The following is a 25497-nucleotide window of genomic DNA, read 5'->3' as shown; positions in this document are numbered from 1 at the left end:
TAAATGCCCGCCTATTACGCATTTGTTGTTTGCCGATGATAGTCTGTTCTTCTGTAAGGCGGATAGAGGACAATGTCGGGTTATTTTAGATATTCTAAAACAGTATGAGTCTGTCTCGGGTCAACAAATTAATTTTACAAAATCATCGGTACAATTTGGGCACAAGATTGATGAGCAGACAAGAACCGAACTTCAGGACGTTCTCGGGATCACAACCCTGGGTGGTATGGGATCGTATCTGGGCTTACCTGAGAGTTTGGGTGGGGCTAAGACTAAGGTTTTCTCCTTTGTTAGGGAGCGGATTCAGAGTCGGACGAATGGTTGGACAGCAAATTTACTATCAAAAGGGGGAAGGGAAGTGATGATTAAATCTGTGGCTACTGCTGTTCCAACTTTTGTGATGTCTTGTTTTCGTTTACCAAAAACAATAACATCCAAGCTTACCAGTGCAGTGGCAAATTTTTGGTGGAGTACTAGTGGTCAGACAGGGGGCATGCATTGGCTTGCCTGGGAGAAATTATGTGTTAGTAAACAGTTGGGTGGTCTTGGCTTTAGGAATGTGGATGACTTTAATTCGGCATTATTAGCCAAGCAACTATGGCGTCTAATAGACGTTCCAGAGTCGCTGTTTGCCAGGGTGTTTAAAAGTAGGTATTATAGGAATACGCATCCTTTGGATCCAATTAGGTCATACTCTCCCTCCTATGGGTGGAGGAGTATATGTTCTGCTCGCTCTCTGGTTAATAAAGGGCTTATTAAACGGGTTGGCTCTGGGGACACCATTTCTATATGGTCTGACCCTTGGGTACCAGCTCAATTCCCGAGACCAGCTTTAAGTAAGGGTCCGTTAAAGGACTCTTCTCTTCAAATGAATCAATTAATTGATCGACAAACTAATACTTGGCGTTTGGATATGCTTAATGAGCATTTTGACCCACTTGATGTTGCATTCATAAGGGCTATACCTTTGGGTGGTAATCAAAAGGATGATCCTTTTGGTTGGCACTTCACGAAAACAGGGAAGTATACAGTCAAATCTGGCTATCACACTGCACGTCATGACGTGTCTCGGACTTTTGCGGCCACTGGCTCTGGCCCGGAAATTACCCCCCTGCTGGCTAGCGTGTGGAGGGCTCGTTGCCCACCTAAGATCCAACATTTTATGTGGCAGGTCTTAACTGGGTGTATTTCGGTTTCGGCAAATTTGGGACGACGGGGTATTGCTTGCGACTTACGGTGCGTGCGATGTGGCGCGGATGTGGAGACTATCAATCACGCAATCTTTGTGTGTCCTCCGGCCCGTCAGGTTTGGGCTCTAGCTCATGTACCAGTGGGACCAAATTCTTTCCCGACGGAATCAGTATATGCAAATGTTGATCATTTTTTGGGTCAGCAGAATCCTGGGGCCCATGTTGCGGCGTTTCCGTGGCTTATGTGGTTTATTTGGAAAGCACGGAATGCACGTGTTTTTGAAAATATTGTGGAGCGGCCGGAGGATATTGTTAGCTTAGCAGAGGGCGAAGCTGCAGCGTGGCAGAAGGCTCAGGTCGAGGACGACCCGGTGTCATATCCCACCATTCCAGCAGTTTTGGAGACCCCGGCTAGGGTGGCCACAACCTCCCTTCCTTCGGTTTTTTCGGGATACCGATGCTTCATAGATGGATCTTGGAAAGCAGGGGATTTGTATGCAGGTGCTGGATGGTGTTGTACCTCCGCCCAGACAGGTTTGCCGTTTTTGGGTGCCAAGAATTTCCGACGAAGTCTATCTCCATTACATTCTGAAGTTGAAGCGTTCCTTTGGGCGATGCGCTGCATGATTGGGCATGACTTCAGAGAGGTGGCTTTTTATACCGACTGCTCAGACTTGGTGAAGATGGTGTCTTCCCCTTCCGACTGGCCAGCGTTCTCGGCGTACCTTGACGACATCAAGACTGATAGGGAGGAATTCTCTTCTTTCTCTTTATCTCTAATTTCTAGAAATGCTAATGTAAGGGCGGATTCTTTGGCACGCCAAGCGCGTACATCTCCGCACCAAGTTTTATTTGTAAACGATTTCCCAACCAATTGGCTCGTTTGAGCTGATCTTTTGTTGTCAAAAAAAAAAAAAAAAAAAAAAAGAACCACAAATAATAATCTACACGTACTTCTTCCTTCGTGGCGGCGGATCCAGATACAATTTTCACCGGGTGCAAAAATTTATATAATAACTAAAAAAAGTCATTAAAATTTTTTTTAGTATATAGTTTACAAGCATATTTTACGCTCATTCATATTTTGAAATCTCTTTATCACTCTTTTATTAGTGATATAATCAACCAATATAACATACAAGACAGTCACATAAAATTTGGTTTCCAATACGGTTGCGAGTTGTTATCTTCACTACTTTCATTGTAAAAAACAAATTACTGCAATTATTAGAATAAAAAATTAATCAACTAAACTACTGCAATTATTAGTCTAAAATATTAATCAACTAAACTAAGAAACAACTAAAAGAACTAAAAATTACAAGAATTTTTCACAAGCATACCAGTTTGTTTGTCAAATAAATTTGTCAAACCTATGATTTTTTTTTTCTTTTTCTAATCCTCTGTTTCACCGTTGAGAAAGAAATTCAATAAATACAATTTATGTAGTTTACAAAATTATGGAGAAAAAAAATATTTGTGTGACGGATTACATTAAATTTATAAGAAAATTGCCTATTACTATCTTCGATCAAAAGAAAAAGGAATAAAATTAAGTGGATTTAAAATTTGGTATATCTATTGGACTTTAAACCTTAGAAAATTAATACTCATTGAGATGTAGGAATAAATAAGTAAGGTGCAATTTTCCATTTCATTGTGGTGCATACTATAGAAATTATATAATATACATATATTTTCTAAAATTCATATGATGCACCTGCACCACCCATGTATATGGTGGATCCGCCCCTGGCGCATGATGGAAAGCAACTTTTATGGTTTTAAGACCTTGCAATTCATTGTCAAGACCAAGTTTCTTAGCCACTCTTTCCACGACATCGTCATAAGTGTGCAGCTTCGACCTAAGGAAAAAAAATAATTATGAAATAAGTAAGCAGCTTCGACACCTAAGGAAAACAGAATCATGAAATTTCACTGAAATCAACTTGAAACAAATTTGTTTACAGAGAGGTACTTACAACTCCAGAACAAACTCATCTTGTTCCAACACCATGGTTGTGCCCATCACTATAGTACCTCAACCTCAACTGTCTAAAACTCAGTCGCCTTCCATTCAGATGTATACCAACATATTCAGTCAGGGGTCATCTGTGGTGGGTAGACATCATGGGCATAGGTTGTGGGACATCCGATTATGATCAATTAGCAAAACCATTGAGAGGTGTGAAAAGATTGGAGAATAAAACTACTAGAGACTATCGGAAAACCATATAATAATGAGCAATGAACCCATACGATAGAAAAAACTTACTTTAAGATTGAATTCATTAAGTGCATAAACTGGTCGTTCTTCATTTTTTAGAGCAGCCATTATCATCTCCATTGTTACATTTTCTTGAGGATTGATCATCTATAGCCTTTTGTGCATATTATACTAACTTTTTCTCTCACTCTTTTGATTAGTTTCCATTTTTTTATTTAAGAAAAGAGCCTAAACCTTAGCAAACAAAAAAGTAAACAATATAACTCTTCTAAAAAAAAGATCATTAAATAACATCTTAATTTGAATGAATCATTATATTAAAGACTTTTTTTTTTTTTTTTTTAACATCTAACTTTATTAATTTGGATAAGATTATTACAAACTGTCAGTTAACCACATTGGAGTTACATCAAACAACTCATACATATTAGTCAAAGCAGACTTTTTTTCTTTTGACAATTAAGATCATTACTATCAATTAAAAAAGGAAGTCAACAATATGTAGTTTCGGTCTTTTAATAATGAAAATCAATTAGATCATAAATAGCGATTAAAATTATAAAGAATGTATTAGTTGGGTAATTATGAATTTAAAATCTTATCGTCTACCACCAAATGGTGTCCAACTAGTGTATTCTAAGAATGAATCAGTAAGATTCAACGTCAAGTCTTTATATAATTAAAAAGACGTTTTTAAGGTTTTAATATAACCTCTTTTGAATAGAGATCGTCAAGAATGAATCACTAAGATCTTTTTCCCTTTTGACAATGTATCAATATGATCATTATCTTATCTTTGAAAAAGGAATTTAAGTTGGATCTTTTTAATAAGAAATTCAATTTAAGAAAAAAAGTAATGAAGTTCAATGAGAATGTAACTTGAACTCCAAGTTTTATTATAGTTTAGTAAAAGTGCCAGAAGAAAAATAAAAAAACAACAAGAAAAAAGGAAACCCTAACGACTAGACAACCCACCTTGGAAGATATATAAATATAAAGCCTAGTTCTCTTTGCCACTTCTTATCGTCAGAGCCAAACATTAATTCCTGAAACCTCTTCATTAGGTTTCACTGAAGAGAAGCGTTTTATATCCTTCGACAGCGGACCAATTTCATCTGATTTCGTGATCATCAATCTGGCCATGGATCCTGAAGCTGAACCCGTCGTAGATAAGTAGGTTTTCTTTTTCTTGGGATGCTTAGCTTCTCATCAGTTCTATCTATTTTTTTTATGTTGCGCCGCAGTTTTTCTAGGTTTTCGGAATTTGATGATGTGAAATTTTGCAGTCCTGCTGCTAATATGGATTTGGAGAACGAACAGAGGGAAGAACAGAGGAGGCGTGAGGAAGAAGAAAAGGCCAAACAAGTAAGCTCTCGTTAGAAAGTTTCATTTTTTTTTTTTCCTTCTGTTCCCTATATATATGTATCTTATGGTTTGTGAGTTGTGACAAACGAGGTTTTTGATTTGCAGCAATACTTTGAGAACAGATTGAGGTATGTTGAAGCAGAGAAGGAAAAGGGAAACAATCCATACCCACACAAGTTTGTTGTGTCCATGTCAAACTCTGAATTCATTGAAAAGTATACTAGTTTAAACACCAAAGAACATGTTGAAGACGACCAAGTTTCTCTAGCCGGTATGATGATACATTACATACCCCATCAATATATGAAGTTTGTTAAGGAAAATATTATTGTTTACCGTTTTTGGTTTTTTTTTTTTCTGGTAGGACGGATAATGAGCAAGAGATCTTATGGCAAGATTTTCTTCTATGATCTACATAATCGTGGTTCTAAGGTCCAAGTTGTGGCTAATAGAAGGTGACTAATTGGTTTTTTACTTACAATTCCCCTTACGAGTTGTTCTTTTTTGTTTATGCTGGTTAACTAGAATTATGTTTTTTTCTTTGTGATATGACTCAGTTACTCAGAATTAGATGAAGCTGAGTTTGTCAGGCTCCATGCTAATGTTAGGCGTGGAGATATTATTGGTGTCACTGGATTTCCAGGTTTACTACCTCTTTATTTTCCTTTTTACGGCATATTAAGTATTTTAGTGATCTTTATCTGAACTGAACACATACATATTTGTCCTCCTATCTCCAGGAAAAACTAACGTGGGAGAGCTAAGTATCTTCTCAAGATCCTTTACTGTGTTGTCTCATTGCCTTCACACGTTGCCGATGAAGGAAAGGCCTCGTCATGGAACCGAGGAAAATCCTCGTGAAAAGGCTCCTCCTAAGGTTCGGTGTGGCTAATATAGTGAGTAAACCTTTTTTTTAATCGTCTCATTTTTTTTACACTAACCTTTTAAATCTGCAGAACACTGAAAACTGGGTTCCAGGAAAGCCTAGAAATCCACAAACATATATTATTAAAGATCAGGTAACCATTACAACTTTTCTTTAGAGTTTAGAATGCTTAATTCAATACCAATCTGTTTCTACTTGGGCGGCAAGTAACATATGATTTGATACTTTTTTTTTTCATTTGTGTCAGGAAACTCGTTATCGCCAGCGTTACCTTGACTTGATACTGCACAATGAGGTCCACCAGGTATTCAATACCAGCCGTAATATAAGGAAGTACATTAGAAGATACCTTGATGATCTTGATTTCTTTGAGGTACGCCATTGACTTTACCCATACCTTGTTTTTTTTTTGTTTTAGTTTCAATTTGTTTTGCAAATTTGATACTAATGTGTGTGAACTTTGTTTTCAGTTTGAGACATCTATGATGAGTATTACTGCTGGTGGAGCAACTGCACGTCCATTCGAGACACATCACAATGATTTGAATATGAAGATGTACATGCGCATCGCACCAGAACTCTTTCTCAAGCAGCTTGTTGTTGGAGGTTATGACCGTGTTTACGAGATTGGAAAGCAATTTAGAAACGAGGGTATTGACATGACACACAATCCAGAGTTCACCACCTGCGAGTTCTATATGGCTTTTGCAGACTACAATGACTTGATGGAGATGACTGAGGAATTGCTCAGTGGTAATGATGTCTAATACCTCTGCTTCCACTGGCACTGACTGCTATGTTTACGTTTTGAAACCAAACTTAAAACATTTTTTATTCTTGTTTGCAGGTATGGTGAAGGAATTAACAGGCGGCTACAAAATCAAGTATCATGCTAATGGGTACGATGAGGAGCCGATTGAAATCGACTTCACTCCTCCATTCAGGTTAGTCTAATGTTTTGATAGATCAGGACAGAGCTCTTCTTGGTGAAAACATTTTTGGGAATGAACATGATCTTCTTTGTTTCTGTAGGAGGATAGACATGATGGTGGATTTAGAGAAGATGGCCAACCTTAACATACCAAAAGATTTGGCTAGCGAGGAAGCTAACAAGTATGTGATTGATGCATGTGAGAGGTTTAATGTCAGATGCCCACCTCCTCAGACGACAGCTCGTTTGTTGGATAAGGTAATGTTGTTGTTATCCCCTAATAGTATGAATTGGGAAGTTCTGTGATTAGTTACATATGCTTATTTAAGATATCTGCAATGTTTTCACTGTGCAGCTTGTTGGACACTTTCTGGAAGTGACATGTGTTAACCCCACTTTCATAATGAACCAACCCAAGATTATGAGTCCATTGGCAAAATCTCACAGATCCAACGAGTTTTTGACTGAACGATTTGAGTTGTTCGTCAACCAACACGAAGTAAGCTTTATTATATATATAGGAATCTTGATATATCTATTGTTTTTGTTTAAGTAGAGAGTTCCACTCAACTAAACTGTTTTATTTGAATGCAGCTTTGCAATGCCTACACCGAGTTGAATGATCCTGTGGAACAGCGGCAGCGTTTTGCTGATCAGCTCAAGGTATATATTTGAATCCATCACCACACTCTCTCTCTCTCTCTCTTTGTGTTTGTGTATGTATATCAGTTTGAAACGCTTGATGATTTCAGGATCGACAATCTGGAGATGATGAAGCTATGGCTATAGATGAGTCGTTTTGCACGGCTCTAGAATATGGATTGCCTCCTACAGGTGGTTGGGGAATGGGAATAGATCGACTTACTATGTTACTAACCGACTCACAGAACATTAAGGTCCCTCTCTTCTTCTTTCTGAATACAGTCTCTAGGAAAAATCCAATGTAGTTAGTATATATTGTCTTAACTCCCATGTTCTGAATCTTGTTGCAGGAGGTTATCCCCTTCCCAACAACGAAGCCTAAGGACGAGCCATCTTCTGCTGCAACAGCCAACAGGTAAAAACCAAAGGTATTAAACATACTTAACTTCAGTTGTTTATCAAAAGGTTATAAACCAAAGGATACTAAACTTCTTGTTTCTTTATATGATTTCACAGCTCCTGCCGAGTAGAGAGTCTAGAGACTAAAGAAGGAGTTTGCAAAACTTATGAAGAAACATTCCTCATCTCTTTCTTTAAATTTTTAGGGGTTTTCCTAGTTTGTGTTTTGGTTTCTCTCTCTTTAGAACTTCTACAATTGCAAATCAGTCGTGTATAAAAAAGATTGCACATGATGAAGTGTTTTGTCCATACACATTAGAATCATATTATAAGCTTTTACTATGGGTAAAACCGTAAAAGTAAGATTAAAGACATAATAATTACACTAAACCAAACCAATCAAGTCGGTCTGATTCGATTAAAGACACAAGTGTAGTTTAGTAATCATATATACACGACGATCTCTCTAGAGTGGCCAAAGCCTCGTGCAATACCGTAATGAAGAACACAAAGACGCTGGTGGCTTCCTTCTCCACCCTTTTCAGACGAACACATCTTTCAACTTCACGGTGTAATCCACTGGCTACGATTCAATCACAAACCCACCAATTGCGTCGCGAGTCTCTGCAACATCATTCTTCTTCATCAGCTGAGGCTCTCGCGGGTCGACTCGGATTTCCCGGGAGATTTTTCAGCTCGGAATCTGGAGCCGGGAATACAAGCTCCGGCTGCTGGAACTGTGGCGAGAAAGCTGCGTTTTTGTTCTGTAACTCTTGCCGTAGCATTCAACCTGTTGATGACTCCGTCGATTACTTTCAGATTTTTGGCTTGTAAGTATCAAATCACAAGTTGATTAGAATCTAGGGTTTCAGCCAAAGTTTTGATTTTTTTAGTTGGATTCAGCCAAAAGATGAGACCTTTGAATTTGGGTTTTTGGCTTTGTCTTGTCTCTTTGTAATTAGGGAGAGGAAGTATGAGATAAGCCCTGGAAGCCTTGAAGGCAAGTACAAGGATTGGCAAAAGAAGCTACATCCTGATTTAGTTCACAACAAATCCCAGGTCTCTCTTTGTCTGTGTACATTCTCTTTTGATGTTATTATTACTCATCTTCTCTTAAACTTAGCTTTTGCTTCTTGGATTGTTGTTAACAGAAAGAAAGAGATTACGCGGCTGATCAGTCTGCTAAGGTGACTGAAGCATGTCGGACATTAACCAAGCGGCTGTCGAGAGCAATGTATATAGTAAGTGCTTCTTCTTCACTATTGCCATTGCGTGTTAAGGATTCTCAAAAGCTGCAGTGTTTTTTCTGAAACTATTTGATTTGGTTATGTAGATGAAGCTGAGTGGTGTAAATGTCAATGAAGAAGAAACAATAACAGACCCAACATTGTTAATGGAGGTAAGTGGATTCACTTGGAAATTATTGGTCTTGAACTTTCTCTGCTACCGTAGACATGTCAGTCATAACAATAAACACCATTCACTTAGTTTTTATTCATTGAAAATGGTGTTTAGATTATGGAACTTAGAGAGGCTATATCAGAAGCAGATGGTTCAGTAGCGTTAAACCAGATCAAATCCCAGGTACCTTGAAAAATTCCTGATTGTATCTAGCTTCCTTCAGATGCCTTGGTCTTTTGTTAACTTTGTTAGTTTTCCAAACACCTTAAATTCTGCAGCGTTGGTCACTGATCGAATACAGTAGACTGATCTAATCAATGTGATTTTGTTGTTTTCCTCTAGGTACAAGAGAAACTGAAGCAGTGGTCTGACTCTTTTGTTGAAGCGTTTGAAAGCCAGAGGTTTGATGAAGCTGTAAAATGCATACAGAGAATGACTTATTACGAACGAGCTTGTGAAGAAATTGTGAAGAAGCTATGAGGCAAAGTAGTCCTCCTTTAAAATGAACACGTTTTTTTTATGTTTGCCTCATAGCCTTACCGGTCACATTTGAAGGGAACACATCATGGCTCTTATTTACAGTATCTTAGCTTCATGTTTTAGTTTAGTTATACAGAACAGAGGAGTTTGTAATAAGAGCATTTGCAGATTTCGTTGCTGAGAAAAAGATTTGATTTTATCCATTTGTATGAGGTTTTACCCATTGATACAGAACTACAGTAATTTGTGAGAGAGAGAGATCTCATGTCATGTGGATACCTTTCGCTGTGCTACTAAAGCCGACTTCTTCTGTTGAACAATCCGGGCAAGATCCTGCTTGCCTTCTCTGTTTAACCCATAGAAAACTGTCCGGAAATTGATAGTGCTTGGAGCAATACCCTTATCTAGCATCTCTGACAGAAGCTTTAGCGCATCTTCAGATTTGCCTGCTTGGCACAAACAGTTTATGAACTTACTGTATGTTGTAAAGTCTGGTGAAGTCCCTTTCTCTTCCATATTGCGGAATGCTTTCCAAGCCTCTTCCACTTTTCCCAGGTTCATGTACCCACAGATCATTGCCGTATATGTAACAACTGAAGGTTCACAGCCTTCTTCTTCCATTTCCTGACATGTCTCGAGAACCTTCTCGAGCTGTTTCTCCTTGAAGAAGTGAACAATCAAAGATGTGTAGACATGAACACTGGGTTTTATTCCCGTTTCCTTCATGGAATTCACTTTAGCCAATGCTTCTTGTAACTTTCCTCTCAGCAATAAACCATGAACAATGCTTCCATAAGTATACTGATCTAGTAAAGATTTATCTCCTTTAAACTTGTCTAACTCTGATAGAGCTTCCTCTAGTTTTCCAATTCGACAAAGAGCTCTTATGTAAATGGAGTAGGCCACAGGGACTGAGAAGCCTATCTTGCAGAGAGAATCCAAACAACTTTTTGCTTCCTTCATGTTACCAACTTCACATAAGCATCCCAAGTAGTCTTGGACTAGTTCTCTATCTGGGACAAAACCTGAACGAATCATCTCGCGGAATGTTCTGGTGGCTTCTTCAACGTTCCTGCCTTTCTTGTCGCAAAGAACTGTAATTAAACACTTGAAGGTCGACGAGCTCGGGAGCAGACCCATATCTTTCATTTCCTTGAACGTTCTGATAGCAATGTTGGTAAGACCGGTTCTACCATACTGCATTATCATGATTGCCCATGTATCTTGTGTTATCAAGCAGCCTTGTCTTCTCATCTCGTAAAACAGACTTCTCATCTGGTTAAAATCTTTCCCACATCCTGCAACTTTGATGCTCATGTTGTATGCCTCTGAACTGTGCTTATAGCCATTTCTCTTTCCCACCCATGAAAAGAAACGTAAAACAGCGTTGCCTTGTATCTTAGCATTACGTAGAACCTCAACTACCAGTTCTGGCGTGAACTCAACTGTCGATTCTTCTAGAGATTCTTTGGTTCTCTCCCAATCTCGGGAGGATGATAACATACGACAAATTTCTTGTACCTTTATTTTATCAACAGCAGAACAAGCTGGTGGATGAGCTGACTCTTGAACAAGCTCATCCTCTTGCCTAAAATCTTCTTTGTCATATCCGTTTGGTTCTGCACAATAGAAATTGCATTTTTTCTGGATCTCTTTTACAAGTTCACTTTTCTCCTTTTCACCATTTTTCTCCATACTAGAGATAACCCAAGAGAACATATCATTCCTAATAGCTATCTTGGAGGCGTGCATCAGATTAAGTAGCTTTAGGACGTCATCATATTTTGCTGATCTGCAGAGCTCGTTCGTAAAGATCGAGTAAGATTTCCCAGTCGGTTTGATGCCCTTTTCCTCCATACTACTAAACACTTTCCATGCCTCTGCTACTCGGTTTTGGCCCAAATAACCAGCAACCACGGCTGTGATAGCGACACTATCAGGCTCAATTCCATTCTCTATCATCTCACTGAATAAGTTGCAACCCTTTTCAAACTGTTTCAACTTAAAAAGATGTTGCATAATCTCAGTGTACGTAGAAACTCTAGGTGCATGCCCTGAATTTTTTATAACCTCAAACTGTTCAAGTGCTCTAGAAACATCGTTTTGCCTGAGATACCCACTGATAATAATCCCATATACATTTGAGTCATCCAATTTCCTTCTCTTCATTATATCAACAATATCTAAAGCATCTACCATTCTATTGGCTCTACAAAGCCCTTTAACCAAGATCTCAAAACATTTAGCGTCAAGGCACACTTCCTTGTTTTTTAGCTCACGGATCAGTTCCAGCGCTTCTTTTATCTTACCGGAAACACAAAAACTCTTGAGCAAATAACCAAACCCCTCATGTTCTGATATCTCACATATCCTAACCATGTCATCTGCAATGGACTGAGCTACATCAACATCCTCTGATTTCACTATACAATCCAATAGCATCTTATACGTTCTCAATCCAAAAGTAATATCCTTTTCCATCATTTCCTTATAGAACTCAAGAGCAAGATCACCTCTACCGGCTATACATAGAGACCTAACCATGATATTGAAAGCTGCAGCATCGAGTTCAAAGCCACTTTTCCTCATCTTGTCAAAAACCATCAGCCCTTTCCCAATCTTTTTGGCTTTCCCGTACACTGAGATAAGAATAGTCCATGTCCTAATATCTTTATCACAAGCGTTCTTCTCCATTTCTGTAACCAGTTCATCAACCATATCAAGATCCCTTGCTTCCCCAGCTATGCTTAACATGGTGTTGTATATTCCAACTCTATGTGAAAAACCATCCTTGTCTTTCACCCAATCAAAGAACCTACGAGCTAAATGAGGAACCTTGAAGCACCTCTTCAGTACATTCTCCACTATCTCCGGTTCAAACCGGAAACTCAATTTCTCTAACCTCTCCTCCATGGAAACGATATCGTCATCTTCCCTGACGACACTCGTAATCTGATGAACCACATGACTGACGTCGACTTCTTCAAGAACAACTCTCTGAACCTCTTCTTCATTCTCGCCTGAAAACCCCTTTGCGGCATTTTCACGAACACCTTGCGTGCAAGAAACTGATGCTCTGTCGGGTCCTGACTCATGGGATCTGAGCTGCGTAGTCTCATCTGGTTTGACGACATCCGATCCTAAAATCTCAGTAATCTCGTTGAAGAGTGACGTGAGAGCAGCAGCTTCTGCTTGGATCTTCGTCGGGGTAACACGGGTTTTATTAGATTTCGATGACTTTGAGAAACCTGAGAAAGAAACGAGTGGGTTCCTTCGTGTTGGATCAAAAGAGCATGACTTTAATCGAAACAAGGCTTTCATTGTTCTCTTTACTCAATTCCAACATCAACTTGTGATGTTAACAGTTAACACACAACTCAAAAGTCAAAACAGAGTTGTTTTTTTTTTTGTCGTCATCAAAAGTCAAAACAGTTGTGAAAGGTAAAACACAACTTAAAAGTTACTGTGAAATGTTACAATAACGGGTCATATTATTATTTAATAGGGTGATGGTATTAGTCTATTAGATTTTGCTGTTTATAGACGATGCATTATGGCACAAATTGGTCCTTGCTTTGATTGAAGAACAAAAAAAAGCATCATAGGAAACACAACAAAATGAACAAATAATTGAGGGAGCATCGATGAGAGACCACATGGAGAAAACAAATATATCAGACAACTTCAGTATCAAAGACTTGAGAGATTTTTCATAAGAAACTTGACCACAAAGACAGACAGCTAGGTTTGTGCTTTGTCCTCCAATGATCAACAAAACACAGCCACAGCCAACTCATTATCCACGTGATTAATTATTCTACCAAATATGTTTAGAATACATTCTCTCCAAAGATAATAATAAAGTCAGAGAGACATTGTGATCATAGGGACGACTATAATTTAATTATGATTCTCTTACCATTACCAACTGGAATTATACTTTCCCTGTAGTAAAAGTCAAACAAAGGACTCCAAAACAACAAAACAAAGCCTTAAGGTGAAAGAAAAAAGTCTTTGTTCTCCCTTTTTTTTTATTTATGGTACTCTCTCATTCTCTCTCTCATACACCACCAAATTAATTAAAAAATGATTGATATATCTAATTACAGTATTCATAATCCAAAGACCAAACCAAAACACCCCCCAAAAATATATATTTAAGAAATGAAGAAAAATAGAACTCAACAAACCCACCATCCTTCTCATCATTCCATAGAAGTTTGGTGTTTTTTGAAACGTTGTTGTTGGTCCTCTCTTCGTTTTCTATTCATCCAAGGCCAAACCCTTCAATCAGCTGTGTAAAGTGGAAGGAAATACATGAATTCCCGTTTACAACCGTAAATCGCTTGAAAGGATCAATGAACAATTGAATCGTAAGAAACAAACCTTTTTGAATGTGTTTACATCAATTCTTTGGCGGGTTTGCGAATTCACCGGCATTTGCTAAGATAAGTGTCCTTGCCAAAAGCACCAAGCATGCTACATGCTACTTCCAACAATCTCCCTGTTTGTTTCAATCACAACAGTAACACCTTTATTAGGTCAAAGTCAATCACACACACACACACACACTCACTCTAATCTCTCCATAATTGTAACCTTACTTATAATAATATTCTAGATTTGTACTTTACAAAAAGCTATTAATAAAATACCCAATTTTTATAACCTAACAAACATATTGAAAGGTAGGAAACATGACGAGATGCTAATAGCCAGCTAGTTAATGGCTATGACCAAAACACACACAAAATAGCTTAACCCTTCTTTGATTCTTGCTTGTGGTTTGATATCATCCAATATTCTCATAAATTTTTACTTTCCTAACACGCTTCTAATCTACACCTCTTGCTCCTAATTGCAGCATCCGGAATCTATTCAGTTGGCTCCGCTAGACCAATCTAACATTATTTGAACACTAATCTTGTTCAAAATACTAGACTCGTCTTACGTTCTTGGACCCTAACCATGTTCTTACACAAACTAACATTCTCAAGATCTCAAGGCTCATTCAAACTATACTAAAGACTACTGAAGTCGGATCAATCAAACACTAGACAAAAGACCAATGACAAAAAGAGAACATACCTCTTCTTGGCTGAACAACTTTCTTAACCGGTATCTTAACCGATTCAACGATCTCCTCTTCTTGAGGAAACAAAACACCATCAATCCCCTGAACCGAAATCCGACCGTCGGTATAAATATCAGGATCGAACAAATAAGCCGACCTCTCACCGTCACCAAACTTAACCGAACCATCAGCTTCCTTAGCCGCAACCTTATGAGGAAAACGCAGCGTATCGAACTTCACCTTCCCAAATCTCCTAACAGAATTGTACATACTCTCCTCCGTCTGATACTCAGGGATAATATGGTAATACACAATCTGCTCCGGCGCTCCTGGCTCACTCAGCTGATCCGTCGTCAATTTCGCCATAGCTTCGTCGTTGGGAGCAAGAACCGTTAACACGTAGCCTTCTGACACCAACCGACCCATCTCCGTCGCGAGTGACGTCAGATTCACGAGAATGTCTGCCATCTCGTTGTATCCGCCGTAATGTAACAGTGTGTGGATGAAATCTTTGACTTGAGCTTCACCGTCGAAGTGGTGGTGCTTGCCTCCAGGTCCCGGAGCTGGCGCCGGTGCTAGAGAAGGACCAGGAGCCATAGCGGATTGGATCGGAAGAGCCGGTGGAGATCCGGCGAGGACTGGAGCGGTTGGTTTCTTGAGACGGTTGGTTCTCGGGTCAACCTCTGGAGCTCCTTCGGGTAAGACGGCGGAGATTGACTGGAGGCTACGACGGCGATTGAAATCTTCTTGAACGGAGCGAGGGATGAGAAGCCGTTCGATCCCGTGGATCAATCCGTCGGGTCGGGTTAAATCATCGGGTCGGATAATCTCAGCTAAATCAACCATCTTCTTACCGTCTCCGTTACTCAAATGAACCTGATCGTTACCAAGCGTGTGGTGCTTGACCCGACCCGATTCTTCTGATGGCCATTGGTCTGACCCGACCCGATTGGGTATAATGTGGAACATGAGGAGTGTTTGTAGAGATTTGAGATTACCTGGCTGGAGCAAGAACCGCTTGAACTCAGGGTCAAGGTCACGCTCAAGAGCTTCATTACGAGGGGCAAAAATGGTAATATTGTGAAGACCAACGGCGTCTTCGAGTGTTTGAAGGAGAAGAGCTTTCTCGACGAGCTCAGCTAGCTCAGTGTAACGAGAGTCGAGAAGAGCTACGAGGACGGAGTTGGAGTTGATCTGACCTGACCCGGAAGAAAGATTCGTGTTCTTGGGTAATGCAGATGATGCGGTAAAGGAGATAAAGAAGAAGAGAATGAGATGAATGACGGCGGAGCCACCATAGATGCGGCGATCCATGGAGCTCTCTCTCTGTGTAAGATCCGATTATCAGAAAGATGGAACAATAAATTTTTTCTTTCTTTCTTTTTTTATGGTGAAAGAGTTTACTTTTTTTTTTTTTTCCTATTTCTTGAAGTGTCGGCGATGGCAAGTGGAAGTGTTAAGAGAGAGAGAGAGATGTGAGTTTGGTTGTGTGTCTATGTTGTGTAGTAGTATTGCCTTATTGGGGTTTTTTTCGACTTTTCGAACCAGCCTGGTGATGGGACCACCCCCGAAAAAAAAAATTGTAAATGTTGCTGACTTTGGATGTTTTCTCACCTCCTCGACTCGGCTCGGCTTGTACTTCTTCCTCTAAACCCTTTTTTTTTTTTTTTTGGTTGGGAAAAGTTATTATGTGTGATTTTGGTATAGGGAATGAATGAAATGAAGTGTGTGATGATATACTTAACTTGAAAGTGAAATTAGGGAAGAAGGGAAAAAGGTGAAAAAGGAGGCATGTGAGTGTTTTGAGTTGGAAGCAAAAGAAGAAAGAAAGAAAAGAAGGAAGCCGAAGAAGTAAGAACGCGTGGCTTCAAAAGGAAGCTGTCGGTTTGCTACGTAAACATCTATCTATCTAATGTAGTTTTGTGAATGTGAATTGTGTAATGACGACCATCATCGAATAATTTACTTCCACGCCCCAACTTTGCGCGTACGAGTCACGCCAGTTTCGTTTTTCTCTCTCTCTTCTTTTTGTCGTCTAGCATTTTTTTACTGGAAGAGCGAGTATCTTGCTATCTTTTATGGGCTCGATTTGGGCCTTTAAGCACCGATGATTTATTTATTTTATTTTTTTGTAAACCCAGAAACTTGGTAAGTTTTTCTTTGACTCATAAGTATTTTTGGAGTTTGGGATCGCATATATATATATGTAAGGGATCAATCATAGTGTTTTAAGTTTGGGATAGCCATATATATGTAAGGGATTCACAAATGCGTATCATCCTTTCTAAAGCAGATGATATTGTAGTCCTAGCGACTAGAGTTAATGTGTTTTGCAAAATAAACATTTTCTAGTGAGCTCATAAAATCTCTTCATCTTTTTATATGTTTCCACCTCTGCAGCTCACAAAATTGCAGTTTTAGGTCATGGATTATTGTCGACCCAATATATATAGAATCAACCATTTTTCATATTTTCTCCTGATTTTTCAAACTTTACGACTTATCATGCTTTATACTGTAACTTGAGCAAATATAAATTTTGGGGATGACACCAAGCCAATGTTTCCATCGGTTTAGGTTTGCTTGAGCAAATACATTGTCATTTTAATAGTATCCAGACCTTGGGTTTATAGTTATAGCACAGGGTTGGTTGTCTTTGTACGGCGAGAAAATTGTTTTGAAAGAAATTAAGATTTGAACATCAAGTTCTAAGTTCTTAACATGTCTATGGGGCTATAATGAGATGGAATGATTAAAAAAAACACTACATTGATAGATTTATGAGGTAACACTACTCATTGTCTATTGACATTTTAATTTATTTATTTTGTTTTTAAAGGTACTCGATCTTTACCCACCGGCCACATCTACAAAAAAAAAAAAAAAAAAAAAATTAAATAAATCACAGTTGTGAAATAGTACAAAAATAAGAAATGAGTAATATATAAAGTCCAAAGTTTGCTTATATATACAGCTATCACAAAGTTTCCATTGGTTTAGGTTTGCTTAGAGTATGGTTTTTTTTTTTAACCTTAATGTTAAGACAAGGTGCATGGGATTCAACGCATAGCAAAATTCATGGAGCATTGTCTTATCACAGCTGCATTTTCATGTGTAAGACAATTGAAACTAAACAAATTTGTATTTATAAATAGAGATAAAAGAGGAAATAAAAGAAGAGTCAATAAATATGGATATGAAAAGTAGTGGTGTGGTAGGAACTCTGTGAAATCAATGAAGGTCCCCCACACACACACACAACAGAAGAAAAGGGTAAAGAAAGAAAAGGACAGTTTACACGAAGAGTCACACTGTACTCTGGCCTCACATGAAACCCTAGTTACTTAACTTTATTCACTTCTTTTTCACTCAATGTCCTTTATTATTTCACCACCTGACTCCAGTGACCCTCTCTCTCTCTCTCTCTCCCCCTCAAGCCCTATCCTGTCACACCTATATGTAGTAGCTATACCAGCTATATTCCATATCCCACGCTTCTTCCGAATCTATTACTGGATCCTTCTCTTTATATGATCCCAACTAAAGCACGTCTTAATCAAATACACTTTCAACAATGTTCTTCTTGTACTACAAAACTAGCTAATCTCTCAAATATTTATGTTTTGTGTGTTTTAGTTAATGGTATTAGCTTCTTTTTTTAATGTCGAAATCACTGTTTTCTTCACAGTGTTTGATCCTACTTAGACTGTTCATTATGGCATGTTTGCCACGTTCCAAACTCAATATGTCTTTTCTCCACTTTCTCACTAAAGCTAACTAAAACTCTTTCTTTTGTTTTCATTGCATTATCAAATACTAGTATCAGTATGTGAATTCATAGATTATTGTGTAACCTAGAAGTGCACACACTGACTACGTACGTTTCCAAAACTTTTTGATCAAACACGTTTAACTTAGTCCATGAATCTATAATAAGATTCACGCATCATGAATATGCTATATAATCTTATTTTATTCTGTTTTTTATTTTTTAATGTTAATCATACAAAGTTTAGCTTTGCTTTTGAGTGTGATTTGACTTGTAATTATTAGTTTTTGTATCTCCAAAAAAAGTGGTCTACAATGTGTTGTTGGAATAGAGATCTTCACCTAGTGGACGGTCTACTACTTTGTACGGATAAACATATAATTAACCTCGTCCAAGGAAAAAGCTCTCCATCTCCAACAACAAAGTTTTATTTTTGTTCAATCATCATCTCAATATATAGATTCCATTTCCAAATTCTTATTCCTCTTTAAAGATAAAGGAAGTTTCAAAGTTGATTCCTCTATATCAAGTTTTGTAGCCTTAGAAATGAACCTTCTAATTAATACTAATAATAGTCAAAGTTTGGTTTCGGTTTAAACAATACAATTCTGTCTCATTTGAAACGTGAACTAATAATAATGATAACATAATCTATCATCAATTCATAATTCTGCAACATTTGTGAAGTCACAAATTGAAAAAGGCTTATAGACAAATTGAAACGACAAATCATTGCTATCAACATTGATCACATTTGGGTTTTACAATTAATAACAAATCTACAAGAATAGTAAAAAACCTCTCCCAGAGGGCCCCTTAATGAGGCGACGCCGTTTCAGGTCGTGAAAGGCTTCGCCAGAAACCACCACTGTGAAATCTGTTCCACATCTCCTTCTCCAATTCAATCACAGCCTCATCTTCTTCTTCTTCTTCTTCTTCATCAACAAAACCGTCCTCGTCCTCGTCGTCGTCGTCTTTGCTCTCTAATGGATGAACAGCAAAATGCGAACTCCCTACTTTACACAGCTTCTTCTGATCGCAATCTCCTCCACTCTCTAAAACCTCCTTTTTCGCTGACGGTCGCCGTCGCATTCGGCGGATTGCGCGGCGGCAGATCCCTCGAGGAACCTTGTAAAAAGCGAGGACGACGAGGTTCACGACGCTGCAAGGAGCGCAAAGACATAAAGCCGCGAAACTCGCTGTCGTACCACCGCAACACTCAGCCGTTGTAGATCCTCCGCAACATAACGACGGCGTTGAGATACTTCGACGGAGAGTACTCGGTTGTTTCCGGCTGATCGAAGTCGACTGATCCATATTTCGAATCACAAATCAAGAACACGAATCTAGTCTCCGTCTTGTGGTATCACCAATTCGTCATCATCAAAAAAAAAAAAAAAATCGAATTTTTTCCGAGAGAATCGCCAAAGAAAATATAAATCTCTGGAGAATCTGAAAAGGTTTGTATTGAAATGGAGACTGGAGAGTGAGAGAGGGAGAGAGAGCGTACGGATGATATTATTATTGTGGTTCTTACTCTTATTTTGTTTTTTTATAACGTTTCACACGCTTAAAGATTAAAAAAGCGAAAGTTATAAAGTCAGAGAAATGTGTTTTCTGTTTCGGTTACGTTCTCTCTGGTCGTCTACTACTAGTAGAAGATGATGAGACGAGACGAGCCATGAATCAATATATATTTATACACTCCAATTTCCTTTGGGTACTTTTTATTTTAATTAATAATTTGTTCTTATTTAATCAATTTTATTACTAACTATAAGTGAATCTTATATGTTAAAGAATACTAATACTCAACTTATATTACTAGATTAGGATTTTAAAAAAATCTACTTTTGATATCTTATCTCTTTTTTCTTTTGACTAATCATTAAATTTAGGATAAGAAATTATCTTGACCATTGGATAGTTATCACACAAGATCTTTCTTACTAGCACTTACATATATATATATATATATATATCACTGGATAATATATTTAAATATCTTTATTAATGGATAATGCAAATACATATTAGGAAAAAAAATTATGAATAAATAAAGGGTGTGTGGTTTTGTTAACCAATAAAACGAATCTTATAATAATATTCTGTAGATTTTATGGTAAATTATTGAGCATTTTTCATAAAAATTATACCCATTTATTACCAGATCTCCATAGACTACAATTTTCTTTTGTAATCAATAATATATCTACACCTCAAGTATTGACTTTTTTCTTTTTAGAAATAAACTTTTTTTTTATTTGACTCTATTAATTGTGCAGTAAATATAATTTTAGCCCAAATCAAAACATAACAAAAGTAAAAAAGTGTTGGTTTGGATACGGAAATCAAAGAGGCCCATTATATATTTATCCAAACAGGCCCAGTTTATTAAAAAAAAAAAATAACAAGAAACGATGCCACGCACGCGATGTCCCCACGGTTCACACCTGTCCTATCTCTCTCTTGCTTTCCCTTTATTTTTCCTTAACGACCAAGAAACGCCATTGGGGAGAGAGAGAGAGAGAGAGAGAGAGAGAGAGTAAAAACGGAAGCCATAATTAAGCATAATAATAACTACGATTTCAGCATTCTCTCCCGTTTTGTCTTTATAGTATCTTTGAAGAGGATAAGAGTGTCACAGCTTCGTCTCTTCCGCGATCATTAGATTAGATGGGTCTTCTCTCCAACAGGTTTCGTCTTCCCCTCTAATTGATTTCCCAGAGAACTTGTTAATTTTATCATTATCTTACGTTTTTCTCACGAAATCTTCTGTTTGTTGTTGTAAGAACAGGATCGACAGATCGAGTTTGAAACCTGGGGATCATATCTACTCCTGGAGAACTGCTTACATCTATGCCCATCACGGTTTGCTTCTATTCTTCTTCCAAATCGCAATTTTTTTCTTTCAAAGTTTCGATTTTTTTTTTGGTTCAATGTCGAATTGATCAATGTTCAATTTGAGAAAAAACTTAGGGTTTGTGAGGATTTGATGTTTTCAACTTAGATCACTTGAAGTGATTATTATTAGAGTCTATATATATCTTTCTTGAACTGCTTGATTCAATTGTGCTGCTAGCTACGCTTTGAGGGTGATCCACCAATGTTGGTTTACTTTTTGTGTGTAGGCGTTTATGTTGGAGATGATAGAGTCATCCATTTCACTAGAAGAGGCCAAGAAGTTGCAACCGGGACTGTTCTTGATCTCATACTAGTCAGCTCAGGTCCATCTCGAAACCACACCCACTGTCCAACTTGCGTTCCACCTAACGAAGGTCACGGCGTTGTTTCCTCATGCCTAAACTGTTTCTTAGCCGGTGGTGTTTTGTATCGGTTTGAGTACTCTGTTAACGCTGCTCACTTCCTCGCCAAAGCCAGAGGAGGAACATGTACACTCGCTGTCTCTGACCCTAATGACATAGTTGTCCACCGCGCCAAACACCTCCTTCAAAACGGGTTTGGATGCTACGATGTTTTCAAGAACAACTGTGAGGATTTCGCTATATATTGCAAAACCGGGTTGCTGGTTCTTGAAGGAAGGACAATGGGACAGAGCGGCCAGGCTGTCTCGATTATAGGTGGACCTATTGCTGCGGTTTTGTCAACGCCGATGCGGCTTGTGACAACTAACGTGTATGGGATGGCGGCTACAGCGATTGGTGTGTATTGTGCTAGTAGATACGCTACTGATATCGGAATGAGAGCTGACGTTACCAAAGTTGAAGCAGAGGACCTCACAAGAAGGCTGTCTTCAGGACTTTTTCAAATACTTGATCCTCCATTGGCAGCCATAGCTTTACCAAGCACAAGCTGATAGATAAAGCTTTAAGAAGCTTCACCAGCTTTATATCACTGTTGTATTTCTTGTTGTGCCTTGGCTTCTAAAATTGTTCTAATAAAAACACTACTTGTAAGGAACTTATATGTTTTCAATTATATGCACAATTGAATCACCGTGTGATAAACTGATAACTTTTGATGCAAATCTATATAGGCTACAAATACAGTCATGGTTTCTGAATAAACTGATAACTTTTGATGCAAATCTATATAGGCTACAAATACAGTCATGGTTTCTGAAGAAATCCCAAATTTTATTAACATCATTAATAAAAAGCTACAAGAGTTGGTTAATGTGATGGGGGTTCTCACTGTTGAGTCATACCAAATATATGGGGGTTCTTAAGGCAAGTTAGCTCACAATAGTAACGGTAATATGAACATTAGAAGCAACAAATTTCATTAATAAGATTCTTAAAAAGCTACAAGAGCTGGTTAATGTGATGCGAAGATCTACCACAACGATTCCATATATAAAAAAACGTAAAGATAGCACAAAAATGTTTCAGGAGAGAACAAAAAAAAGACAGTAGCTAACATGATCCTCGCTGTATCTATCCATACTTCTCTGACATTGCCGGACATTTGCTTACACAAGTAAGACAGCATTTATACATCCGTCATTCTCGGGGTTGTTCGTCACTTGAGCGTATTTCCCTGAAGTCAAAACAAAGAGAGTTAAGGCACTGCCAACACATGTTTTTACAGTTTGCACAAGGGTCAGTCAGTATATATGTCCACACTTACCCCAAACAACCTTTCCAGCTGGTGTAACAAGACCAAGCTCACTCACATTGACCTGAAAATCCATTCACATAGATATTAGCACCTATAGCATAGGCGAGATAAGTGAGACCTTAATATGTATAGAGCTTGGGGACTAACCTCGACAATTGTTCCCCTAGTCATGACACCAAGTGATGTATACATGGGACCGTTGGGATTCTTCTTAACTCCAATGATCTCAAGACAGAAAGTGCATTTTAGTTCGGGATGGGTGACGTGGGCCTTGGTGAAACGCAGACCAGATGGACGGATGAAACGTTCGTACTTTGGAGGCTTCCTTGTGAAAGCAGGTCCAACAAATGTAGCTTTTGTAACCATCCGCTTCCATTGTTTTGCTGTAGTTGATGCAAAAAGCATTTCCATAGTTGTAAGCAGACTATTTAGAACGAATCAAATCAATCCACAAAGTAAACTCAAAATCTATAGTCTATATAGTCTAGAGTAAACTCAATCTAATAGTCTAGAGCCAATTGCTGAATCAAAAGCCTCTATATGATAAGGCGTGTTTAAACAAAGTGATAACAAAAGAAGCAGATACATACTTTTTCGTTTCCCAGATCGGATCACTCTGAACATTTCATCTTCAGCGACAGGACGGACCTGTAAAAGGAAAGGGCTATTAGCTGCCAAGAGAGAAGAATTTGAGCTTTACCCATTTGTTAAGAGTTTCAACACTGAAAAAAAAACAAATACAAAAGCAGAGAGATATATCACCTTTGGAAGAGGGACCTCCCATTTGCCAGCTTTCTCTTTCCTCTTTTGTTTAATGGTGTTGCTAAGAACCTACCACCCACAAAAACACACTTGTTAATGTATTGCCTCATCAAGTTTCAGAATTATAGAAAATCTCAACTGAAAAAAAAAAAGAGAAAAAAAAACAAACCTTGGCACGAGTGGTCTCTTCACGATCAAGAAGATAAGCAGGAACAGCTCCTTCCCGAACATTCTCATCAGCCTTACGCCTTGATGATGACTCCTCATGCATTTTCAATCTGTTCATCAAACACAAAACCACAATGACTCTCTTCTAACTATTGCCAAATCCATCATCATACTAGTAGTAATCAAACATCTTTTGACCTAAATGACACATTCTCAGAGAAGTTAAAAGAAAACACTTACGTTTTCTTCATGAGAGCTTTCTCAGAATAATTCTTCTTGGCAATCATCTTACCCTTGATACCTAGAGACTGCAATTTCAACCAAAACCCACAAGATGAATCAGCTAAAAAAAAGGGGAGCTAAAATTATTTGAAAAATGGAAGAAGAAGAAGAAGAAGAAGAAATAAGAACCTTCTGAGCCATGGTGGAGTGCTTGTGAGATGCACGCGCCTCCTTCTTGCGCAAGCGCTCATAGTGATCGAAGCGACGTCCATGCCTCTTACGGTGTTGCTCTATGTAATCTCCCTGAGGCTGTTTCACAAAACAAAAACCACAGAAATATATAGTCAGAGATCGAAATCTCACCATATATAAGAAACGAAAACTGTCAATTAAGAAAAAAAACGGATACTCAGGCGGTGGAGAACGAACCATGGTTACTCTAAAGCGATGAGACGACGACGGTGAGAAAGGCGGAAGAGATGTGAAGATGGAGAGAGATGTTCTTCAGTCGCAGTTAGGGTTTTATCAAAAGTTAATGGGCTTTGACTAAAGCCCATTACGTGAGATGGTCGTTTTTATTATTGGGCTTAGAGATGTAGTTATCAACTTATCTTATATCATAGGTTAAAAATAAAAAAAAAAGTTATGGTCCTAATCTTCCCATTTACGATTTCAGTCAAATACAAATTAAGCAAGTTAGGGTTAAACTCTTTAAGCAGTTAAAATTAATCCTAAGCATGTTGGACACTTGCTTTATGTGTTAAAAACCTTTTACATGCGAATACTTATCATAGTTTTAACTTTGATTGGGATAACAATATAAAGTCTTTCACTTCTATATAATTATTGCCAATCAAAAATTGGTGCTTTACCAAAACGAGCAAAGCAAAGTCATGTATCTTTTTTTAAGCATCTGTTTGTAAAAAGAGAGCGCAATTTATTTTTTACTAGATAATGTCCTATGCGCCGTCTGGATTTGAAATTAATATAACAAAATATTATTATATACTTTTAAAGAAGTTTAGTAACTTATAGAATAAATTAATTATTTAATAGTTTATATTACATAAATATTCTTTTAAATAAGTATCTTTGCAAACTTGTAAAAACATTATTAAAAATCTCTCAATTATGGTTTTATAGATTTCTTAGTTTTTCCAATAGTTTTTCCACTGTCCAACAAATGCAAGAAAACTTTCCTATTTTTTTATTTTATTATTTAGATTCATTATGAAAATAAATATTATTCGAGATGATTAATCGAAAACTAAAGACGCTTTTCCAAAATGATTGATAAAGTCATATATAAAAATCATATGAAAATGATACAATTATACCAGTATAAGTGAGACCAAAACCTAACTTATATATATATATTTAGTTATTTACAATTCACAGTA

General features: G+C 37.8%; 7 protein-coding genes and 1 long non-coding RNA gene across 9 annotated transcripts; 3 read left to right on the top strand and 5 right to left on the bottom strand.

Annotated features, from left to right (window-relative positions):
- The first annotated feature begins 4445 nt into the window (after positions 1–4445).
- On the top strand, positions 4446–7964 carry LOC104768836 (lysine--tRNA ligase, cytoplasmic-like). Its single transcript, XM_010492896.2, has 16 exons — positions 4446–4590; positions 4704–4782; positions 4888–5053; positions 5147–5237; positions 5340–5425; positions 5523–5659; positions 5739–5801; positions 5916–6041; positions 6139–6421; positions 6516–6612; positions 6701–6857; positions 6955–7098; positions 7194–7262; positions 7352–7495; positions 7592–7656; positions 7758–7964. The coding sequence occupies exons 1-16, from the start codon at positions 4559–4561 to the stop codon at positions 7915–7917; spliced, it is 1899 nt and encodes a 632-aa protein (XP_010491198.2). The 5' UTR covers positions 4446–4558; the 3' UTR covers positions 7918–7964.
- A 101-nt stretch (positions 7965–8065) lies between these two features.
- LOC104772143 (iron-sulfur cluster co-chaperone protein HscB homolog) lies at positions 8066–9724 on the top strand. Of its 2 annotated transcripts, XM_087504725.1 has the most exons (7): positions 8066–8470; positions 8603–8699; positions 8792–8881; positions 8974–9039; positions 9156–9224; positions 9384–9527; positions 9576–9724. In XM_087504725.1, exons 1-6 carry the CDS (start codon positions 8139–8141, stop codon positions 9519–9521), a joined length of 792 nt encoding a protein of 263 aa, XP_087360851.1. In that variant the 5' UTR covers positions 8066–8138; the 3' UTR covers positions 9522–9527; positions 9576–9724. The 2 variants fall into 2 exon arrangements, with proteins under 2 accessions (XP_087360851.1, XP_087360850.1); XM_087504724.1 differs by having other exon boundaries at positions 8074–8470; positions 9156–9228; positions 9388–9724.
- On the bottom strand, positions 9088–9522 carry LOC104768837 (uncharacterized). The gene is made up of 2 exons (XR_015592682.1): positions 9388–9522; positions 9088–9228 (listed from the first exon to the last, which is right to left on the bottom strand). It is a non-coding gene; the product is annotated as an uncharacterized LOC104768837 (long non-coding RNA).
- Positions 9696–13173, bottom strand: LOC147918407 (putative pentatricopeptide repeat-containing protein At5g06400, mitochondrial). Its single transcript, XM_087504720.1, has one exon. The coding sequence runs from the start codon at positions 12840–12842 to the stop codon at positions 9789–9791; it is 3054 nt and encodes a 1017-aa protein (XP_087360846.1). The 5' UTR covers positions 12843–13173; the 3' UTR covers positions 9696–9788.
- Positions 13174–13519: 346 nt separating this feature from the next.
- LOC104772142 (fasciclin-like arabinogalactan protein 17) lies at positions 13520–16525 on the bottom strand. Its single transcript, XM_087504723.1, has 3 exons — positions 14610–16525; positions 13908–14025; positions 13520–13815 (listed from the first exon to the last, which is right to left on the bottom strand). Exons 1-2 carry the CDS (start codon positions 15907–15909, stop codon positions 13952–13954), a joined length of 1374 nt encoding a protein of 457 aa, XP_087360849.1. The 5' UTR covers positions 15910–16525; the 3' UTR covers positions 13520–13815; positions 13908–13951.
- A 2555-nt stretch (positions 16526–19080) lies between these two features.
- Positions 19081–20147, bottom strand: LOC104768832 (uncharacterized). Its single transcript, XM_010492894.3, has one exon. It carries the CDS (start codon positions 19679–19681, stop codon positions 19181–19183), a length of 501 nt encoding a protein of 166 aa, XP_010491196.2. The 5' UTR covers positions 19682–20147; the 3' UTR covers positions 19081–19180.
- A 641-nt stretch (positions 20148–20788) lies between these two features.
- Positions 20789–22320, top strand: LOC104768831 (protein LEAD-SENSITIVE 1). The gene is made up of 3 exons (XM_010492893.3): positions 20789–21060; positions 21162–21235; positions 21496–22320. Exons 1-3 carry the CDS (start codon positions 21041–21043, stop codon positions 22179–22181), a joined length of 780 nt encoding a protein of 259 aa, XP_010491195.2. The 5' UTR covers positions 20789–21040; the 3' UTR covers positions 22182–22320.
- Positions 22321–22590: 270 nt separating this feature from the next.
- Positions 22591–24771, bottom strand: LOC104768830 (uncharacterized). Its single transcript, XM_010492892.2, has 9 exons — positions 24527–24771; positions 24287–24406; positions 24116–24183; positions 23877–23985; positions 23708–23776; positions 23536–23593; positions 23093–23328; positions 22955–23006; positions 22591–22864 (listed from the first exon to the last, which is right to left on the bottom strand). The coding sequence occupies exons 1-9, from the start codon at positions 24527–24529 to the stop codon at positions 22797–22799; spliced, it is 783 nt and encodes a 260-aa protein (XP_010491194.1). The 5' UTR covers positions 24530–24771; the 3' UTR covers positions 22591–22796.
- Between the last annotated feature and the right edge of the window lie 726 nt (positions 24772–25497).

This window comes from Camelina sativa, chromosome 20, assembly GCF_030686135.1.
Source record: "Camelina sativa cultivar CO46 ecotype springtype chromosome 20, ASM3068613v1".
Classification (NCBI taxonomy): domain Eukaryota; kingdom Viridiplantae; phylum Streptophyta; class Magnoliopsida; order Brassicales; family Brassicaceae; genus Camelina; species Camelina sativa.
The sequence above is the reverse complement of the archived record's forward strand: the minus strand, read 5'-3'. Positions and strand labels throughout refer to the sequence as shown.